At 40.5% G+C, this 17348-nt stretch overlaps 1 protein-coding gene across 1 annotated transcript in view; it reads right to left on the bottom strand.

The window, feature by feature from the left end:
- Window positions 1–17348, bottom strand: part of LOC139636721 (alpha-1,6-mannosylglycoprotein 6-beta-N-acetylglucosaminyltransferase B-like) — a 103396-nt gene that overhangs the window by 20990 nt on the left and 65058 nt on the right. The window contains exon 9 of the mRNA XM_071505003.1: window positions 1923–2054. Coding sequence (XP_071361104.1) covers window positions 1923–2054 — 132 coding nt within the window. The remainder of the gene's footprint in view (window positions 1–1922; window positions 2055–17348) is intronic.

Genomic DNA, 17348 nt, shown 5'->3' with positions numbered 1-17348 from the left:
CAGGGGGATTGTGGAACTGTAGGGTGAAGATAAATGGATAAAGTGGATCGGCACAAATGCCTGGAGGGGAGAGACTGGAGAGGGGGCAGCTTTTTTGCACTACGGTAGATCAATACAAATTAATGGTGCATGTTACATATCATACACTTGACAGTAAATTTGAGGGAATTCTTTAAAGCTTGTAGTGTGTTAACAAATCTTCACCTGAGCTCTCGAGTCCACAAAGAAATCAATAACCTGGGCGTCCCTCCTCATGTATTTCAAATCACTGAGATGCATCCTGTCATGAAAGCGAGGATGGATGTTCCTCATTCCATATATTGCTGAAAAATTCAGGTAATTCCCTCACTGAGATTGTCTCTGACAAACACTAAATGTCGCATCCTGTTAGGGAAAGCAGAAATCAAGATTCCAGTCCACGTGGTAATGACGGAGCTGGGAGCTGCTGACCTCAGCAAGCAATTAGGTGCAGACTGCAGGCTCACTGGCATCTCGTGTGGGGAAATGTGGGATTTGTGTGTGTGTGTGTGTTTGTGTGTGTTTGTGTATGAGGCAACAAAGGAGAAAGCAAAACAGGTTGTGTGCTGGGAAAATAGCTCCCAGACCCACCCGTAATGCATTTCTCTTGCTCATAATTGGATTTTAAAAATACATGGAGTGGCCCTTTATATGTGGTGTCAGGTTGACTCCTGATCCCACTCCCACTGTTTTGTGGTTTCTCTCTTTCTCTGTTCTCTCTATTCTCCTTTGTTGCCATCTCTCCTCACACCTTCAGTGTTTTATCTCTTCCTCAGTCTCTCTCTGCTTCACTTTCATTTGGCCTTCATCTTTTATTGTTGCTTCTTTACACTGGGAGCAAGAGCAGGGAAAGCAAAATGTCAATTGCTGCCATGGCATACAGGGGGTAGATGAAGATGTCAATTTACTGGACCAAGAAAGATGAGAGTGGGACAAAGTGGGCTGGCCGCAAGCTGTTTTTAAGGGGCAAGGCTCAAGTTGGACTTTCAATCTTATTTGTTTTTGCAGCAACAACATGGAAGAGCTCTGGAGATAATATGGGCTCATATTGCTGAGCTTTACAGGGCTGTGCAGCTGTTTTTTTTAAACAATGCACTGTGGCACTTTAAATCCTTGTTTTGGGTATTACTTTACTGTTTTGTTGCCTTGGTCTCATGAATGTCATGGCCTAGTTTTTACAAGTTGTTCCATCTTTGTAGCAGTGCCAAAAGCCATCGAGCACAAAAAAAAGACAGTTTCATTCTAACATCTTGCAAATTTTCCTTCTTTCTCGTGAGGCAGATGTCTCTATCTGTCTCCTCTTCTCTCTGTGTTTAACTCCATCCCTCCTGTTGAGCCTCTGAGTGTATTCAAACAACAGGGATAATCAGCCGCTGAGACAAGGTTCAAGTGGCAATTTGTGCACACACAAAGTGGGGGGGGGGTGATTGGTACATGCGCACCAATGCACAGGCACGTTGAGTTGTCAATATCTAATATGCCTCCAATCTTGCACTACATGTACCACTTTTCTTATTCTTGCTGTACAGAGTAATGGTGCATGACAGGTGGTGCAGAGCCAATTTGTGTGTGTGTGTGTGTGTGTGTGTGTGGTTATTCCTTTATATGACAAAAAGCAACATCACATGTGTTTGACATATTGTCCTTTTGACCTTTTGGTCTTTTAGCTGGATGGAGATTGGTAGAGGGACAAAGTGTGTGTATGACTGTGTGTGCATGAGTGTGTTTATGTGACAGAAAGTGTGTATGAATTTAACAAGCTCACAGTCAGACATGCAGACGGAGACATGTACACCTTATTACCAGGAACAATTAATCCATAAGCACAGCCAATAAACCTCCATGTCTGGAAAATTGCTGACACACCTGACACACACACACATAACCAATAACCCTGCACGAACTTGTGTTTCTTGAGTGAGAGCCCCATGTGTTGCTTCATCTGCTGCAGGCCATGGTAGTCAGTGTAGATGAGGTCAAAGGGCAGCGGGCCAGTGAGTGGGCAACTGCCTCTGCCTGGAGGCACGCCAAGAAACCTGCAACACACACAAATAAAACACTCAGTTTACAGAGGAACATATCAGAGAATAGAGAAGGTTCCCTCTCACAGGGAGAACATGAGCTTCAGTCTGCTGAGCCACCACAGCATCCAAACATTCATTATTAACTCGGACAAAAACCTTTTGCTTCTGTTACAGAGTGGAACAGAACAGTGAAGGTGAATATACATCAGTGTTAGCTGGAAGTCAAATACATCAACATGTGAAGTATGGATGCTGAGGTTGTATTTTTTGTGCTTTTATTTATCCATTTAAAATAAAAAAATGTTTTGTTTTGACTATTATTGTTTTTTTAAATTATTTTCACACAACTTTACAAGTGTTTCAGAATTTTAGAGTGTCCCTGAATCAAAGTAACAGAAGAAGACGTGAGTCATCTTCTACCAGTTTATGTTCCAGCCCTCTGTCAGCCGAGTCCTAATAATAGAGAGCTGAGTTCAGCCCAGCAAACACAGCAGCTTATCAGCAAGTCTGCAGCCCACACTTATATTATTTGCTGCTGCTGAGCAATAGTCATGTATAAGACACTTTTATTGTATATTTAATTTAGATTTGTAGGGATACATTCTCACTGCACTGCACTTTATAGACCTGATAATGAGCCTGTTCTCTCTTTGCTTCTGTGCAACCATCACCCTTTGCTGCTTTGGAAAAACATGTTTAACTTGCTGTCTGTGGTACTATTGTGTAAAACATTCTTGTATGTGTTTAGTAATAATGGTTGTACTGTGATTTGAATTGCCCAACGAGCATTTTGTATGACATCATTAAATACTGTACAGTGACGTTCTCTCAGGACCTCCTTACAGCTACTGACTTCTGGCACATGCTGTATTTTGGCTTAACTGGCTCCAAGTATGATGCATATTACATGACTTTATAATAATTTATAATAGTTTATAATTATAATAATAATGAGATAACATATCTAATTTTTTTGTATTGTCTTTTACCACAAACATCACTCCTGCTTAACATCTGAGTGTTAGCCACTGTCACGTCTAACATTTATTTTTACATGGGGACAAAGGAATTTTTGCCAGCAAGAAGAGAGATGTGAAGTATTTGAAATTTAAAGCTTCATTATCCACAAGTGATAAATGAAATTAAACTTGAAACCAGTAGGAATCATCTGGAAAACAAGGTGAATAGACAAAAAGCACCAGCTACAGAGACTGAACGTACCTGACAGCTGACAACACAACAGCTACACCTCAACGCTAAAGATGGAGACTCGTCTGTACAACTTAAAAACAACAGAGATAAACATTTTTGAAATGCTGCGTGGCCCTCGAAGAAATCACAACCTCTAAACTGAGAGACTCAACCTGCTGAGCCACACACCAACACAAGTGAGAGAAACAGACTGTATAGTATAAACATGAACCACAGTAATAGCATTACAAGGAACAAGGAATGATAAAGGCCACCAGCATGTCCTTCAATAACAGCTGGGTGACTGCAACCACAAATTAACTTTGATGTGAAATAATCTAATGCCCATCACTGTTTACATTTTCCCCTGCTTTAAGTTTCTCATATCAAGTTAAAAATCTAATTCCTTGGAGAAAGTCAAAAACTTACATGGAGTTTTTGACTGAATGCTAAATTAAAACGAGTGTTTTTTTTTTTTATCAGATAGTATTGTGTGGGTAATGCTGAGCTCAATCACAGTCAAGCCAGGGGGCAGCTTGGAAGCCTTTGGCAGAAAAATAATTCGAGCAAACAGGATGAAAAGAGCTGAATTTGTAATGACCTTCCAGCAGCAACATCAGCAACAACAACAGATGGTTGATGGATGAAGAGAGAGGGAGAGAGATACAGTTATATTTACTGTGTTCAGGTTGTGTGTGTGTGTGGGACAGGTGCTCATGTGAGTGATCTATAACTGCTGTTGTGTGAGATTCAAAATGTTTGCCTGTCTGTCTGTTGATATATGAACACCAACCAAAGTCTATTTTGATTACAACAAAACTTTCAAGATGCACACACACACACACACACACACACACACAGACCAAAGAAGAGGAGAATTATTATTTCTAAGTGTACTGTGGTGTTCTCCTTGTTTGAATCAGTTTCAATTCATTGATCGACTGAGGGCTTCTCTGTTACCGTGCCGACAGACCTTCTATTGGATATCTGACCTGTGAGTGGTCTGCTAGCGCTTACTTAGCTCCTGCTTCTGTGACAGATGAGGCCAAAGGCTAATGGAGACTGTAATGCAATTCGTACCCCCAGTGAATTTCATCTTGCTATGCTGGTTTTACAATGGAGTCTTTTTGGCTGCGCTGCTTATCCGAAGAGTCATTTGACAGAGGCGGCACTTACAGGAGCTCTGCCGGCAGCTGTTAACCACCATTAGATAGCAGAGAACACACATGGATATAAGAGAATGATGCAGTGATTAGATCAATGATTCCAGCATGTGGTTCCATGTACGGACGTGTACCGAGATGAACGACAACCTGGTAGCTGACATTTGTTCATCGATTAAGACTGTGAGATGCATTTGAAAGCTCAGGAAAAACAGATTAATTGGTTCAGTTTGGATTTGAGATTATTTTGTCAGATTTGAACTTTCAGGCTCACGTAGTAGTAAGTACATTTGTAAATATATCAGTTTTCCAGGCACATTTCTGCGTGTACAAAAAAAAAAACTAAATAAAAATTTTGATTCCACATTTATTCAACTCAACTTTCCTGTTTATCACTGTTCATGCAACTGGAAATTTAGGCTGTTTTCTCAGAATTTTCTCAGAATAAAAGCTAGGTCAAAACTAAAATGAAGCAGGTGCTGCATGAAATGTCAAGGATTTCCCCAGGTACAACTTGAAAAAACAGTTAAAATGCATGAATAAAAAACAGAATTATATAAAAGAGTATAACTCGAGATGGCATAATTCATCATCAGCTGATAATATTTCCATGACTGAAACAATGGTGGAAGATGTGTTTGGATCTTCTCCTTAGGTGAAAGTAGCAATAACCTGCTCTGACAGTTCTTAATTACAAGAAAAAGTAAAAATATAAGTGCTATCAGAAAATTGCACTTAAAGTATCAAAAGGACTCACTATGCTGCATAATTTATGAATTATTAGATTGCATAATTTGAATGATAATACAAAATAATGTATTGTATTGAATCATTATTATTGATGCTTAAATGCGCACTTTATTTTAACAATTTTGTATAATGCCTGGCAGTTTGATCTATAACAATGCATCACATCTTTAAAAGCTAATCTTCTGTTTTCTATAAAATCTTATCTGTTAAGTATTTAGTGACTTTAAATGTCAGATAAATTTGAGTACTTCAACTTTTTAAGTTAAAACTTAAAAAGTACAAAATTTGCCTCTGAAATGCAGTAAAGGTATAAAGTTGCAGAACATGGAAATACATGAGTAAAGTATTTCAAAATTGCACATGTTGCAAGATACATCTCTCAGATGCACTGCGATGCACCCTCAGTGACGTTCCTGGAGTCAAAGGGTCTTTGAGCATCAGACCTCCTTGCCCAGGTAACCCAGCCGGGGTTGATCAAGTCCCGACTTGCTTTCCATCAGCAACTAACCACAACTTCTCCTCTGTCTTCCTTTTTTTTTCTTTTTTTCCCCCGTATTTCTGGAGGAGATGTTGTTGCACCTTTCCCTTAGATTTGGCGACCTGGCAGCTTGGAAAGTAGCCCAGGCCTGCTTCTCCTGATGCCCCCACCCCGACGAAGGCCTTCTGCCTTAACCTTGCTTCAGCCACCTGCAGCTCTCTGGTAGTATTCCATTTCCTGCCTGTGTGGACGTCAATGCCAGCTGTTGCTACTTTGGGTTCCCTGCAGTACCTGTCCTGCATGGCTTCTCTTGTGCGTGTCACCATGAATTCTTCTGTGAGGCCACTGAGGTCTTACAGAGCAGCACTGCTTAAGCTCCTTGACAGACTCAGCCACCTCCGCAGGTAGTTACTAATCTTCTTCTCTGAGGCTTCCACAGTTGACACGTGGGCATTGTACAGTAGCAGGGGCCACAGAACCCTGAACAGAATGGCATGCTGCTGTATCCACGCCTTGAACCAGCCCAGAAACCCCACCTTATCAACCTTTGTGAGCCAGGCCTCAAGGTCCCCCAGGCTTTGTGGATAGCAGAGGTGTCCTTCATGCTGCTGTCAAAGATTTCCCCACGCTCTTACCTGGCTGTTCTCAGAGTCCGAGAAGTGGAACCACTTTTCCTTTCTTTAATATAATGGACTTTGACTTTGATGGTTTGAAACTCATTCTTGCCCATGAGATGAGCTTCTCAAGTCCTCGTAGGATCCACCTGCTGCCTGGGACTGATGATGTTGTGACAGTCAAGTCATCCATATAGGTTCTAATTAAATGCAGTACTAAATGCTAATTAAATATAGTAGTAATGCATGAGGTTACCAAGATTCCACAACTGCTGAAACCAATACGTAAGACTACAACTAAATCAAATCAGGGGTCAAAATTAATCCTGTGTTTAGTTTAACATTTTGAAGCATGTGTATACATTGGATTTGGGAAGACTTTTCCAATTCTGTGTCTTGGAATTTTAAATGCGTAGCAGCCAATGTAAATGTAAATGCTGTCTGCATCAAAGCATTTTAGAAGCTGTCTGCTATGTGCAGTTTGAAGCCCTGTAACACATTATGGAAAAGCATGATGGGATTTCAAGTATGCTCTTTGCCTGGAGTGTGGCGGCTCTCATTAGTCCCGTTTCCATTAGCGATACAATGTCTGCTTCTGTCCTTATAGATAAAGAACCCTCTTAGTTAAAAAGGTCTATTCAAAGAGTCCATTCAGTGCCATTTCAGGGATGTCAGGGAATAGCAGGCTGTCTGTCTAGCATTATTAAGACTTGTTACAGAACTTTTACATAAAATATATATATAGATATATGTAATCTACTATAAAATATTCATATTCATATCACTAACTCAGAGTTAGTGAGAGAACAGAGGAATGGCAGGCATCAGCTGCAACTTCATTCGTTTGAATTGTTTATTAAAAAAAATCTTGTATAGCTTTGGACAAAACCATGAACATTTAGTAGCATAGTGGTTTCCACTGCATGACTCTCAGTTTATTTAACAGATTATGTGAAGATAAAACAGCTAAATCATATCATTTTTGTTAAGTCTGCATGCATGTACTGATTTACCCAGTCTTGGCACATATTAGTAGATTAGTAAAATATCTACATGCTCAAGGGCACAGAGGGCTCAGAAGTGGGGCGGAGAGGATGTTATATGTGTGGTTGAAAACTGTAATGGAACTGCTGTAAACAGCTTCTACTGAATAACAGATAAGGCCTGCTGGACAGGTCGCTAAATGTTGCTAGATGACGTAATCAGCATATTCATGGTATCATCACATCGCATTTGCATTCTGCCTAGTGTCAGCCAGTTTCAGCCTTCATCTATTTACTTCTCTCCTCCTCTCTGTGCTCACATGTACAGTAATGTAATACAGCAGAATTCCAATAAAGCTGTTCTCATTTACATGTTTCTTTGTTCCTGTTGTCAAACAACAAACAAGCATGAAATAGTGACTAAAACGCGGCCTATGAAGACTCCACGTTAACCAGCAGTCACTTCCAAGCCATTTCCTCAGCAAATAACATTGTTCAGCATGATGTCTTCAGACAAGATCACACAAGTTAAAAACAACCGCTGTGCTGTGATTTTGGCTATATTTACATGTAAATGATCACTCAGAGAGAAAGTCACGAGAGCCAGAACTTCTTTCTCAGCCTCTGTCTGGGTAACAAACTGCTGCTCCATGGAGAGCTGTGCCTCTCACTCTGGAGCAGTGTTCTCTTCTGTCCAAAAAGTTGCTGTATTGCATTGCTTTTGAAATGCTTTTTTTGAAAAAATGTCCCCAAAAAGGTCCTACAATGAAAATTGTCATGGACCCACTATAAGCACCCCCTGATGACGTAATAGAAAAGGTTCGCTTTTCAACTTCTTTAAAAAAGAAAACACCTGGCCAACAAATGGTGTATCACTCACTCACTCACTAAATTACAGTGTACTTGCCAACACTCCCATTGTTGCCTCAAATTCCCAGACTGTCATCCAGACTGTTGTCCTTCCAGGCTGCATATTTTCAAATTTTTCCTCTGTTAGAGTGACAGCTGGAGACCATTTGCTGGCTTTCAAATTATATTTAAAAAGTTATTTTTGTTATATCAATGACAGGCTAAATTAATTTCTAACACTAAATTAAATTCATATTTATACCTTCACCAATGGCTGTAATACACACACCCAGTGAAGCACTCACATACACACACTTGGTGTTCCATCAAAAGCAGAAAAAGCCATTATTCATGATGATCGCTATACCATCTCTGGTTATTCATTGTGGAAAGCCAGCAATAATATAATATGTATAATCCATTTTCATTACGCAGTGCTGGAGCCCAGTCACTCCTGTCTTTCATAAGAGAGAGAACAGAGAGAAAGGTTTGGATAATTTCAGTAAAGCTAACTGAGGTTCAAAAGAATAAGAGAAAAAAAACTGACAAAAATAAGAAAACAAAGAAAAAAAAACCCTATAATGTACCAACAGCTGAGAAAACAGCAGCATGGCAGAATGTAAGCAGCTCCTTTGCTTCTTCAGTTTCCATCAGCAGCCTCCACCCCCATTTCTCCTGTTCTTTCCCTCTAATCCTTCTCTTTTGGCAGCTATTCAACCACAGCAAATCAGCCACAAGTGAAAATGATTTGTTTAGTCCAAAAATAGTCTACTTTATTCTCTCTTTTGTTGAGGAACACTGAAGGTCATTTTGACACTACAATGAACATCCGACCTCTGGATGGTGCTTTGTTTTTTGGTTTTTTTTTTTAAGCTCAACTCAACCCAGCTGTATATTAAATTTGCCCTTTGATAGAGGTTGGTGCAGATTGGACACCTTGCTCGCACCTTGTGTAGGACAGTTCAATGGCATTCAGCTACATTTGGATTTAATTGGACACAATGTCAGTGTTAAAAACAGACGACAAAGTCAGGCTTTCGACAAACAAACAAACTGAATGATTTTATTTTCTTTGTATTTTGTAGTAGGAAACTTGAATGCTGTGCTTGTTTATATTTGAATTTTGCTATCTATATTAGCTGCAGAGCATTTTTAAATAACCATCATTGTCTTATGTACATCAGCCTCTCAAAGCCTTGGCCTCACATTCAGTCAAGTTTTCAGATGCTAAAATGAAATACAGTACGTAGTAAAAACTAGAGGAAGGTTTGCTGCTTTTTGTTTCCCATGTAGCTGGATGTTTGAGTTTGATGATTTCATTTAAAGTTATAGCTTTTAAATATTCATTTACAGTTTGAACATATTAATAGTCAAAAAGGAATATTGGCTAAGAACTTAAACATGTACAAAGTCAGTTTTAATTCTGTGATATAAATTGCAGAACTAAAACCAAATACAAAACCTGAGCATATCACCCCAGTTGCCTCATGGTGCAACATTTGCAAAATACACAACAGAGTCATACAGCATATACTACAGGAGTGTACAGTGTACTAGCATTACACATTTATTTTTTATTTCATTTCATCTTTATCTAATCAGTCTTAAGATTAAAATCTCTTTTTCAAGAGATCATATCAGCATATTATTGAATGCTGAAATGCAGAAAAGACCCTATTCACAGATACAAAATACGCATCAGTAATACACACACACACACACTGGCACTCACACACACACACACACACACACACACACACACACACTTAGGATGGCAGCCATCCCAGACACAATACAAGTGCCATGCTATGCCACACAGGAGTATAATTACCCAAGGTTCTCTTGACTCCTAGCTGGCATCTAGTCAATGAGCCCTCAGACTGAAAACACACACACACACACACACACACACACACACACACACACACACACACACACACAGGCGATGAAATGCCATGCATGAGAATGTGGGAATGACGGAGGACAGGAAAGCAGCGTAGCAATTACCATTTCCTCTCTAATATTCATTTACAGATAATAACCCAGTTGCAGAAAAACAGTGCTGCTCATGCCTTAGGTGACTGCGTCCCACAGTCTGAAAGTGGAGTGGAATGGTTCAGCGCTAATGAAACCTTTTTAACAGGGCAATGTCAACTGTTGACAAAACTAGCAAAATTGGAAATACAAGGCTTGTGGCCTTTTGGCTGCTTTTGCCTCGTCCTAAATCAGTTGTTCCACCGCAGTCATTCATCAAACTGAAGTGTTTTGGTTGTTGTACAAGAAGACAACTCTGATGGGAGGTGTTTCTTTACAGCTGTGATGCTCTGCCTGTGCTGAAGCCTTTCTTCTGACCTCTTAATATAACACGTGTCACTGGTAATTTTGTTGTGTTGTTGTTCAAATGAATGATTTCAAGAATATTGTGATTTAAGACTAACTTAAGTTGATATTACATGTGAAATGAGATTTGTCTGAAGTGATGTGTTGAGCATCAATTTGATTTTATTGCCATATCGTGATATAAAGTGATATAAGAAAGTATTTGTATGGGTATCATGATGTTAATGTTAGCTTTAATGAAAAACATGATGTAGTATATTAAATGTTGTGTTTGCACTCGTTACATTTCTGACTTCACATTACTTTCCCTTCAATATAACATTATTAACATTCTCATGTTGTGTGCGTGTGTGTGTGTGTGTGTGTGTGTGTGTGTGTGTGTGTTGCTTCTCTGTTGTTTCTAGTTATGCTAGAAACTGTTCTGCATTTCTGCACTGCATTTGTCTGCATGACACAAAAGTTGAAGGGCATTCAATCAGTGTTGTCAGCTAATGTCACCGCCGCTGACGGAGGGTCAGCTGTGAGAAGGGGGTGGTCTGTGGCTGCACAATGTGTATGTGTTTGTGTTTGTCCTGTCAAAAAAAATGTAAATCATGTTTGGCATTAGATCCAGATCAAATCTAGATTTTGCCTGGTTCATGTCATATTTCCTGCTCTAATGGCCAAGAAGAAATTGTTATAACATGATATTAATTCTGGAACAGAGTTTGGTATTGCAGTGAGTCGTGTCTGTGCACATTTCAATCTGTTTATCAGAGTAAAAACTGCTCTGGCAGGTTGATTTCTTCTTTGCACATCAATATGACTCAGATATTTTGACGCTGGAAGCTCGGCACTCTGTTCTAATCACATTTGTGTTTCTATGTTTTTCTTTTATTATTCAAACAATTCAAAACAAATCAAAACAATGCAGGACGTCCAAACTGCTTATTCAATTTTTCAAATCCAAAACAACTATTTGGATGAAGCATTTTCAACTTCATGACAATATATTAACTTTTTGTTTGTCACATCTTGCCACCTGGAAATTAATCTACACAAGCATTATGCATGCATGTAAAAAATTCAAACAGCCCTCATTCTGCCAGGAAAGAAAAACAATATAGAAAACAATATGGTAATCACTTCTATTTCCATACAGGAGAGTGGTCAAGCTGAGAGAGCACATTTAGATGGTGTAAAATAGAACTGCGTGTAACTTTCATCAGGATTGTTTTTCAGATTTGAGCATAAAACTTTGAGGGAATTATTTACTTGGTTTGCAAAATGTATACATGTTTACAAGGCAAATTACTTCAAAGAGGGGTCATGGCAAAATTAGGTTGTGAAAGCAAAATAAATCTTTGTCTGAAATGTCATGAAAATGTTGCCTTGGTGTTGCATAAGGTAGCATCAAAAAGTTTCTGCCATAAAACTCAGAGCTGAATTTGGATAAAAAGTTTATCAGCGTGACATGATGACAAAATTGTGCAACACCAGCTTGATCCTCTTATGTGTGGACCCTGGAGGCAGCTGCAGGCAGTATAATGCTCCCCATTTCAGGGAGACAAGTCTGGGTTACATGTCTAGAAGTTGTCTCAGTGATGTGATGTGAGTGTGTGTGTGTGTGTGCGTGTGTGGGAGTGGTAGTGTAGATAGCCAGGATATTAAAGATTCCTGACTGAAAAATTAAATATTCAGTGTTCTTAATTCTCAGCTCAATCACACACACACACGCGCACACACGCATGCACGCACACATACACACACACACACACACACACACACACACACACACACACACAGAGCATAATCAAACACATGTAATCATCTGTTTCCACATCCGCCTCTGATTGCACCCAGGGGGTGGAAATCTGTGTGCGTGTTGGCAAAGTTTCTCTTTCTTGACACAGATGCAAACACACAAACACACACAAACACACACACACACACATACTGGTACTTCTATCTTTGTGAGGACACTCATTGACATAATGCATTCCCTAGCCCCTTACCCTAACCTTAACCATCACAACTGAGTGCCTAACCCTGACCCTGACCCTAACCTTAACCTAAACCTAATTCTAACCATAACTCTAAAACCCAGTCTTAATCCTCAAAATGTGATTTGAAGGTGTCTCAAAAAGTGAGGACCGGCCAAAATGTCCTCACTTTCCCACAATGTCCTCACTCTGTTAGTAAAATACTTTTTTTGGTCCTTACTATGTAGCAAGTACAAGTACACACACACACACACACAAAGATACGTACATACCACTCAACACAATCTTTTACAAACAAGCACTCTCATGCACCGTAACACACATACATACTGTGTACGGCAGCGCTAGAAGCAGCTGACAGGCCCCAGTTATCATCCAAGGCAGGGTGCACAAGATAAGGGAGCCGCAAGGCATCATAAACACCAATACGCAGGGAGAGAGAGAGAACGAGAGAGTGCAGCAGAGGGAAGGATGAATCAGAGATGAAAGAAGGAGGAGGCAAAAATTCAACACCCCTGTCAGAGATAATAAAATTCTCAGATGAAGAGCTACAGTGGAGAGAGGGAGAATTAGAGATAAACAGAGAGAGAGAGAGGTGGGGGAGCAAGGTGAAAGGAAAAATGACAAGTTTGTCACAGGTGGTGGATAATCAGAGAGAGAGAGAGAGAGAGGAGAGGAGGGGAAAAAGGAGGAGATAGAGAAGGGAAGAGGACAGAAAGAAATCAGGTAACGTCGGACAGAAAGATTAAGTGGTAAAATAAGATATTCAGGAATGGGTGGATATAAGTTTCTGAGAGAGGGAGAGAGAGAGAGAAAGAAAGAGAGTATGTGAGTTAAGGTAAAAGTAAGAGAGAAGGAGAGAGGCAGCTCTACAATGAAGTGATAATAAGAACAGAAAAAACACCTCTATAACCTCCAAGGTCTGACTTTTGGATGAAATATGAATTTACAGATCAAGTATACACACACACACACACACACACACACACACACACACACACACACACACTGCATATGCACCTTGTGCTAATAAAGCCAGCTCCTGCTTTGTCTCCCCAGACGTCAGGCAGCCTGCTCTTTTCCCCTCGTCAGCAACTTTTGATCTAATCCCACTAAATCAAGAAGAATAAGAGTCGGCATTGACTCTGACAGAGGACGTCGAGGGAAACGCACACACGTACTGGAGGCTACACATGTGAGACCACAAACACGCACACAAACATGCACACGTATGAAAATGCATATGGTTGGATACGAGTGTGTAAACAGGTACTTTGGCAGTTGTACATATTATTATGCTCTCACACATGGTGCAGATTAGATAAATCCACTTTGCAACCTGCCACCAGCTCTCAGGAAGGAAGGAAACAGAGGCAGAGTGCCAGTCAAGTGATGCAGCAGGCAGATGCCTTTCACTCGAGTGTGGAGCGAACACACCCATATGGATGAATGTGCAGGAACAAACACTTACTCCTGCTCAAATCATCTGAAGTCAAGTGGATGTGTGGATGCAAGTGCCACACACACACACACACACACACACACACACACACAGCTTATTCAAGTGAACACATTAGCATTAGCAGGGCAGAGCACCAACTGACAACCAGTTTTTATCGGCGTGTTATAGACCATCAACCTTCTGAAGCTGCGCTCAGCTTCCTGGAGTGAGCTGGTGCTTGCACCTGACATCAGACTTTCAAACCCACACTGGTGCTACAGAAAAAAAAAACTCTTACAGCAGCAGTCAAATGACAGGGAATAAATCCACCACTCATCCGTGCCTTGATAACGTGCAGAAAAAGTTTGCAGTCTTCTTTTCTTCAGGAACTCATCATTTGGACTTGACAAGCGTTAATTAGCGAGTTGTTTGTTCACACCTAGAGCTGAAACCAAGACTTGTGCGCTAACCAAGATCTTTCTCTTTCCCCAACCAAGTCATTTGGCTGTTTAATTATGAAGACTTGTTTCCAAATAAATTCTTTTCAGAATAAAATGACAGATTTTTCAATGGAGGAATTATGTTGCAGTGACACATCTGAGGTTCATGTAAAAAGGATAAAAGTGGGAGAGCTACACTAGTCCCTAACATGGGTGAAATCCACCGCATTCTGGATTTTAACTCAACAAAGACTGAAAGACGTCTGAAAAACAACATGAAGTGGTGGTTTATGGAGGACATAGATGTCCCTAATACATCTGCCCACATCTCTCCATCAGACAAATGGAGTGGAAACACAATGTTGCTTAAAATGCGGTAATGGTGGCGTTGGTGAAGGAGCTGTAAAGAGGCTGTTAGAGCAGCATCTATTGGCACCAGCGCTGTAGGCATCCACAGAAAGAACTGCAACTGTACGTTATAACTGTCAGCTCAGTTATTATTCAGAATTTGCTGCACAAAGAGGAGACGGAGTGAGAGGGACTGAAGTGATGTGCACATAAAGGAAAGCTAAAGTGAGACAAAGTGGGGAATCAAAAAAAAAAGTAAAGGTGAGAGAAAAGACAGCAATCTATTTAGATTTAGTGAAATCAACACCTTTCTTTGCTAAAACTAATTTCAAGCCTGACTGCCCTAAAATGGCCCAATTTTCTCCCAGAGAAGGCACAGAAATATCAGGTGTACTGACATCAGTTTGAGCTCGGCTTTGACAGTCTGTCGCTTTTTAAGTCATTACGAGGAGACAGCGACAGCAGCACTGAGCCGAATGTTTTGGGTTCGTGTGTTAACTCCTCACAACTCCAAGGATGCCTTGTGAGGTGGAGTATGTAGACACCAAACCCAATTAGGCTTCACTTGGCTCACATCAGCTGCACTCTCTCTTCAGTGAAAGTGGAGATAACAAGGGTTCTGATATAACTAACAAGCACTGTCAAGCTTACTAAAGGAAAATGTGGATAATAAGAGATTTATGACCCCATTTTTAGCAGCACTTGGCACAGATGTGATAAACTGGTGTCTCTAGTTTGAATGTCATTAACTTACTGAAGGTTTCCAGATAACGTTAAATCCTCTAATGGGTAGATAAAGAACAAAGTCGACACCAACCTAATACACAGATAAAGCTGCTATGTACAAACCTGATCACTGATAAAAGTCACTGTGAAAAGTAAGGATAAGAGACGGACCCTGTATGTGATCTACCAACTGCTCACTTTTACTATGCACATAACTGATGATGTAACTACTGATGTTTTCTTTTCATACGCGCTTGCTACACAGGTGCTGCTCAGTAATTTATCAGTAGTGTTCATGCAGCACTGCACTGAGGACCAATTAAAAACCATTATGTGTTTCATAATCTTTCAAGCTCATCTCAGGCTCATTATTCATCTTAATCCAAGAATGAATTTTTTCTTTCAGGCCACACCCACACTAAGACGATCTCTGTCCACACAAGCTCCATACCAGAAATAATCTGTCTATACACACACACACACACACACAAATGTCACATGACCATTCACGTACACTGGGCTTGCATGTGCTGGTGTAAACAGGAAGCAGACTGTCCACACTGCAGTTGGTTGCTTTGTTGCAGAAAGTACTACGAATGAGGCGCAGCAATGAGTGACCCTGACTAAAACGGGGCCAGCAACATGGCTGGCCAAGAATCTGGGTGTTACATTTGATCCTACCCTCTCCTTCCATCGGCACATTAAATCACTGAATCACACTGAAATCTCAATTCATGCCTTTGTTTTATCAAGACTTGATTATTGTAACTTTTTGTACTAATGCCTGGTCCACATTTGACCCGGAGCTGGAGGCTCCATGCCACTGCTGGAGGAGTCAGCCACCGACAAGCTGCAGCTGCCCTCAAAGCCGTGCAGGCTGACAGCTAACTCAGCTGAGAAATCCTACAAGGCTGCAGGGCAGGCTGCCACACTGCTGAACAATATGCCTGAAAAACTAAATTTTAGGGCTGTCATGTTTTCAAAAAGTTCAACAGGTTTCAAACTAACACATAATTTGTTCGAATTTGTTCCATCTATGGTGTTATTACCTGCTCACTTACTGTAAACTTGCTGGTTCTTCCACTTTGTGTCGGCCAGTTTACTGAGAGAAGGAGGGTTGTAATAGGTCAGACAGACAGAGATTAGTTTGAGTTATGTTGGTGCCTAAATTTCTCTTGTGTAAAGCCAGATGTGTTACTACTTCTCTTTTCTGTCCTTTTCTTTATTTCCTTTTCTGTCTGCCTTAGGCAACTTCTCCTGAGAGATAAAGCTTGGCATAGGAAAGGAGGCTGATGAACGGCTGATGGTGTCGGTTTCGCTGGAGCTTGGCTTAACGTGTCCTCGGGCCTTAAAACCTGTTCAGAGCTAGAATTCTCCTCCCCTGCTTCCACTCCCCAGTAAGAGCAGATTTCACGGCTCTAGGTCTGGGATGAAAAAACACACACACTCCCACAAAACATCCACACACACCTCTTCTCCGACACATCTCCTCTCTGTACCTGTATGTCTAGCTCCCGTAGCCTTTGTTCAGTCAAACAACTGCAGCTGTATAAAGATGGAAGATGGAAACTCTCCACTCTACTCTTCTCTCTTCTCTAATTTGCTTGTAAACACTTGACCAAGTGATGAGTGAGAATCTTGTCTCAGCAGAGACTGCGTTCTATTCAGGATTATGAGACCACATTTATTCTTGTCATTTCATATGTTTTGAATGAATCTCATTTATGAACTGAGGTAAAAGTTTTATTATGGTTGAACTGATCTGGGGTCATTTAACTCTATAACAAACTGATGTCTTGATGATTGTATGTGATGAAATTTCTCAAACCACTTTTCTTTTGGTTTCACGTGACAGGAACAATGACAGCTGCTATTATCACAGGGGACAGACTTTGAAGAGGCGAGGAGTAAAGATTGCATATGCATCTTGAAGAGATGGATGAATTTCAATTTTTTTAAACATCTGGCTAAAACATGGGCTATTTCAATCACCTGTTTCTT

The sequence above is a fragment of the Trachinotus anak genome, unplaced genomic scaffold, assembly GCF_046630095.1.
Source record: "Trachinotus anak isolate AG129_WGS33_773 ecotype Australia unplaced genomic scaffold, CSIRO_AGI_Tana_v1 ptg000019l, whole genome shotgun sequence".
NCBI classification, from domain to species: Eukaryota; Metazoa; Chordata; class Actinopteri; order Carangiformes; family Carangidae; genus Trachinotus; species Trachinotus anak.
This window is presented reverse-complemented; position numbering and strand designations above follow the sequence as displayed.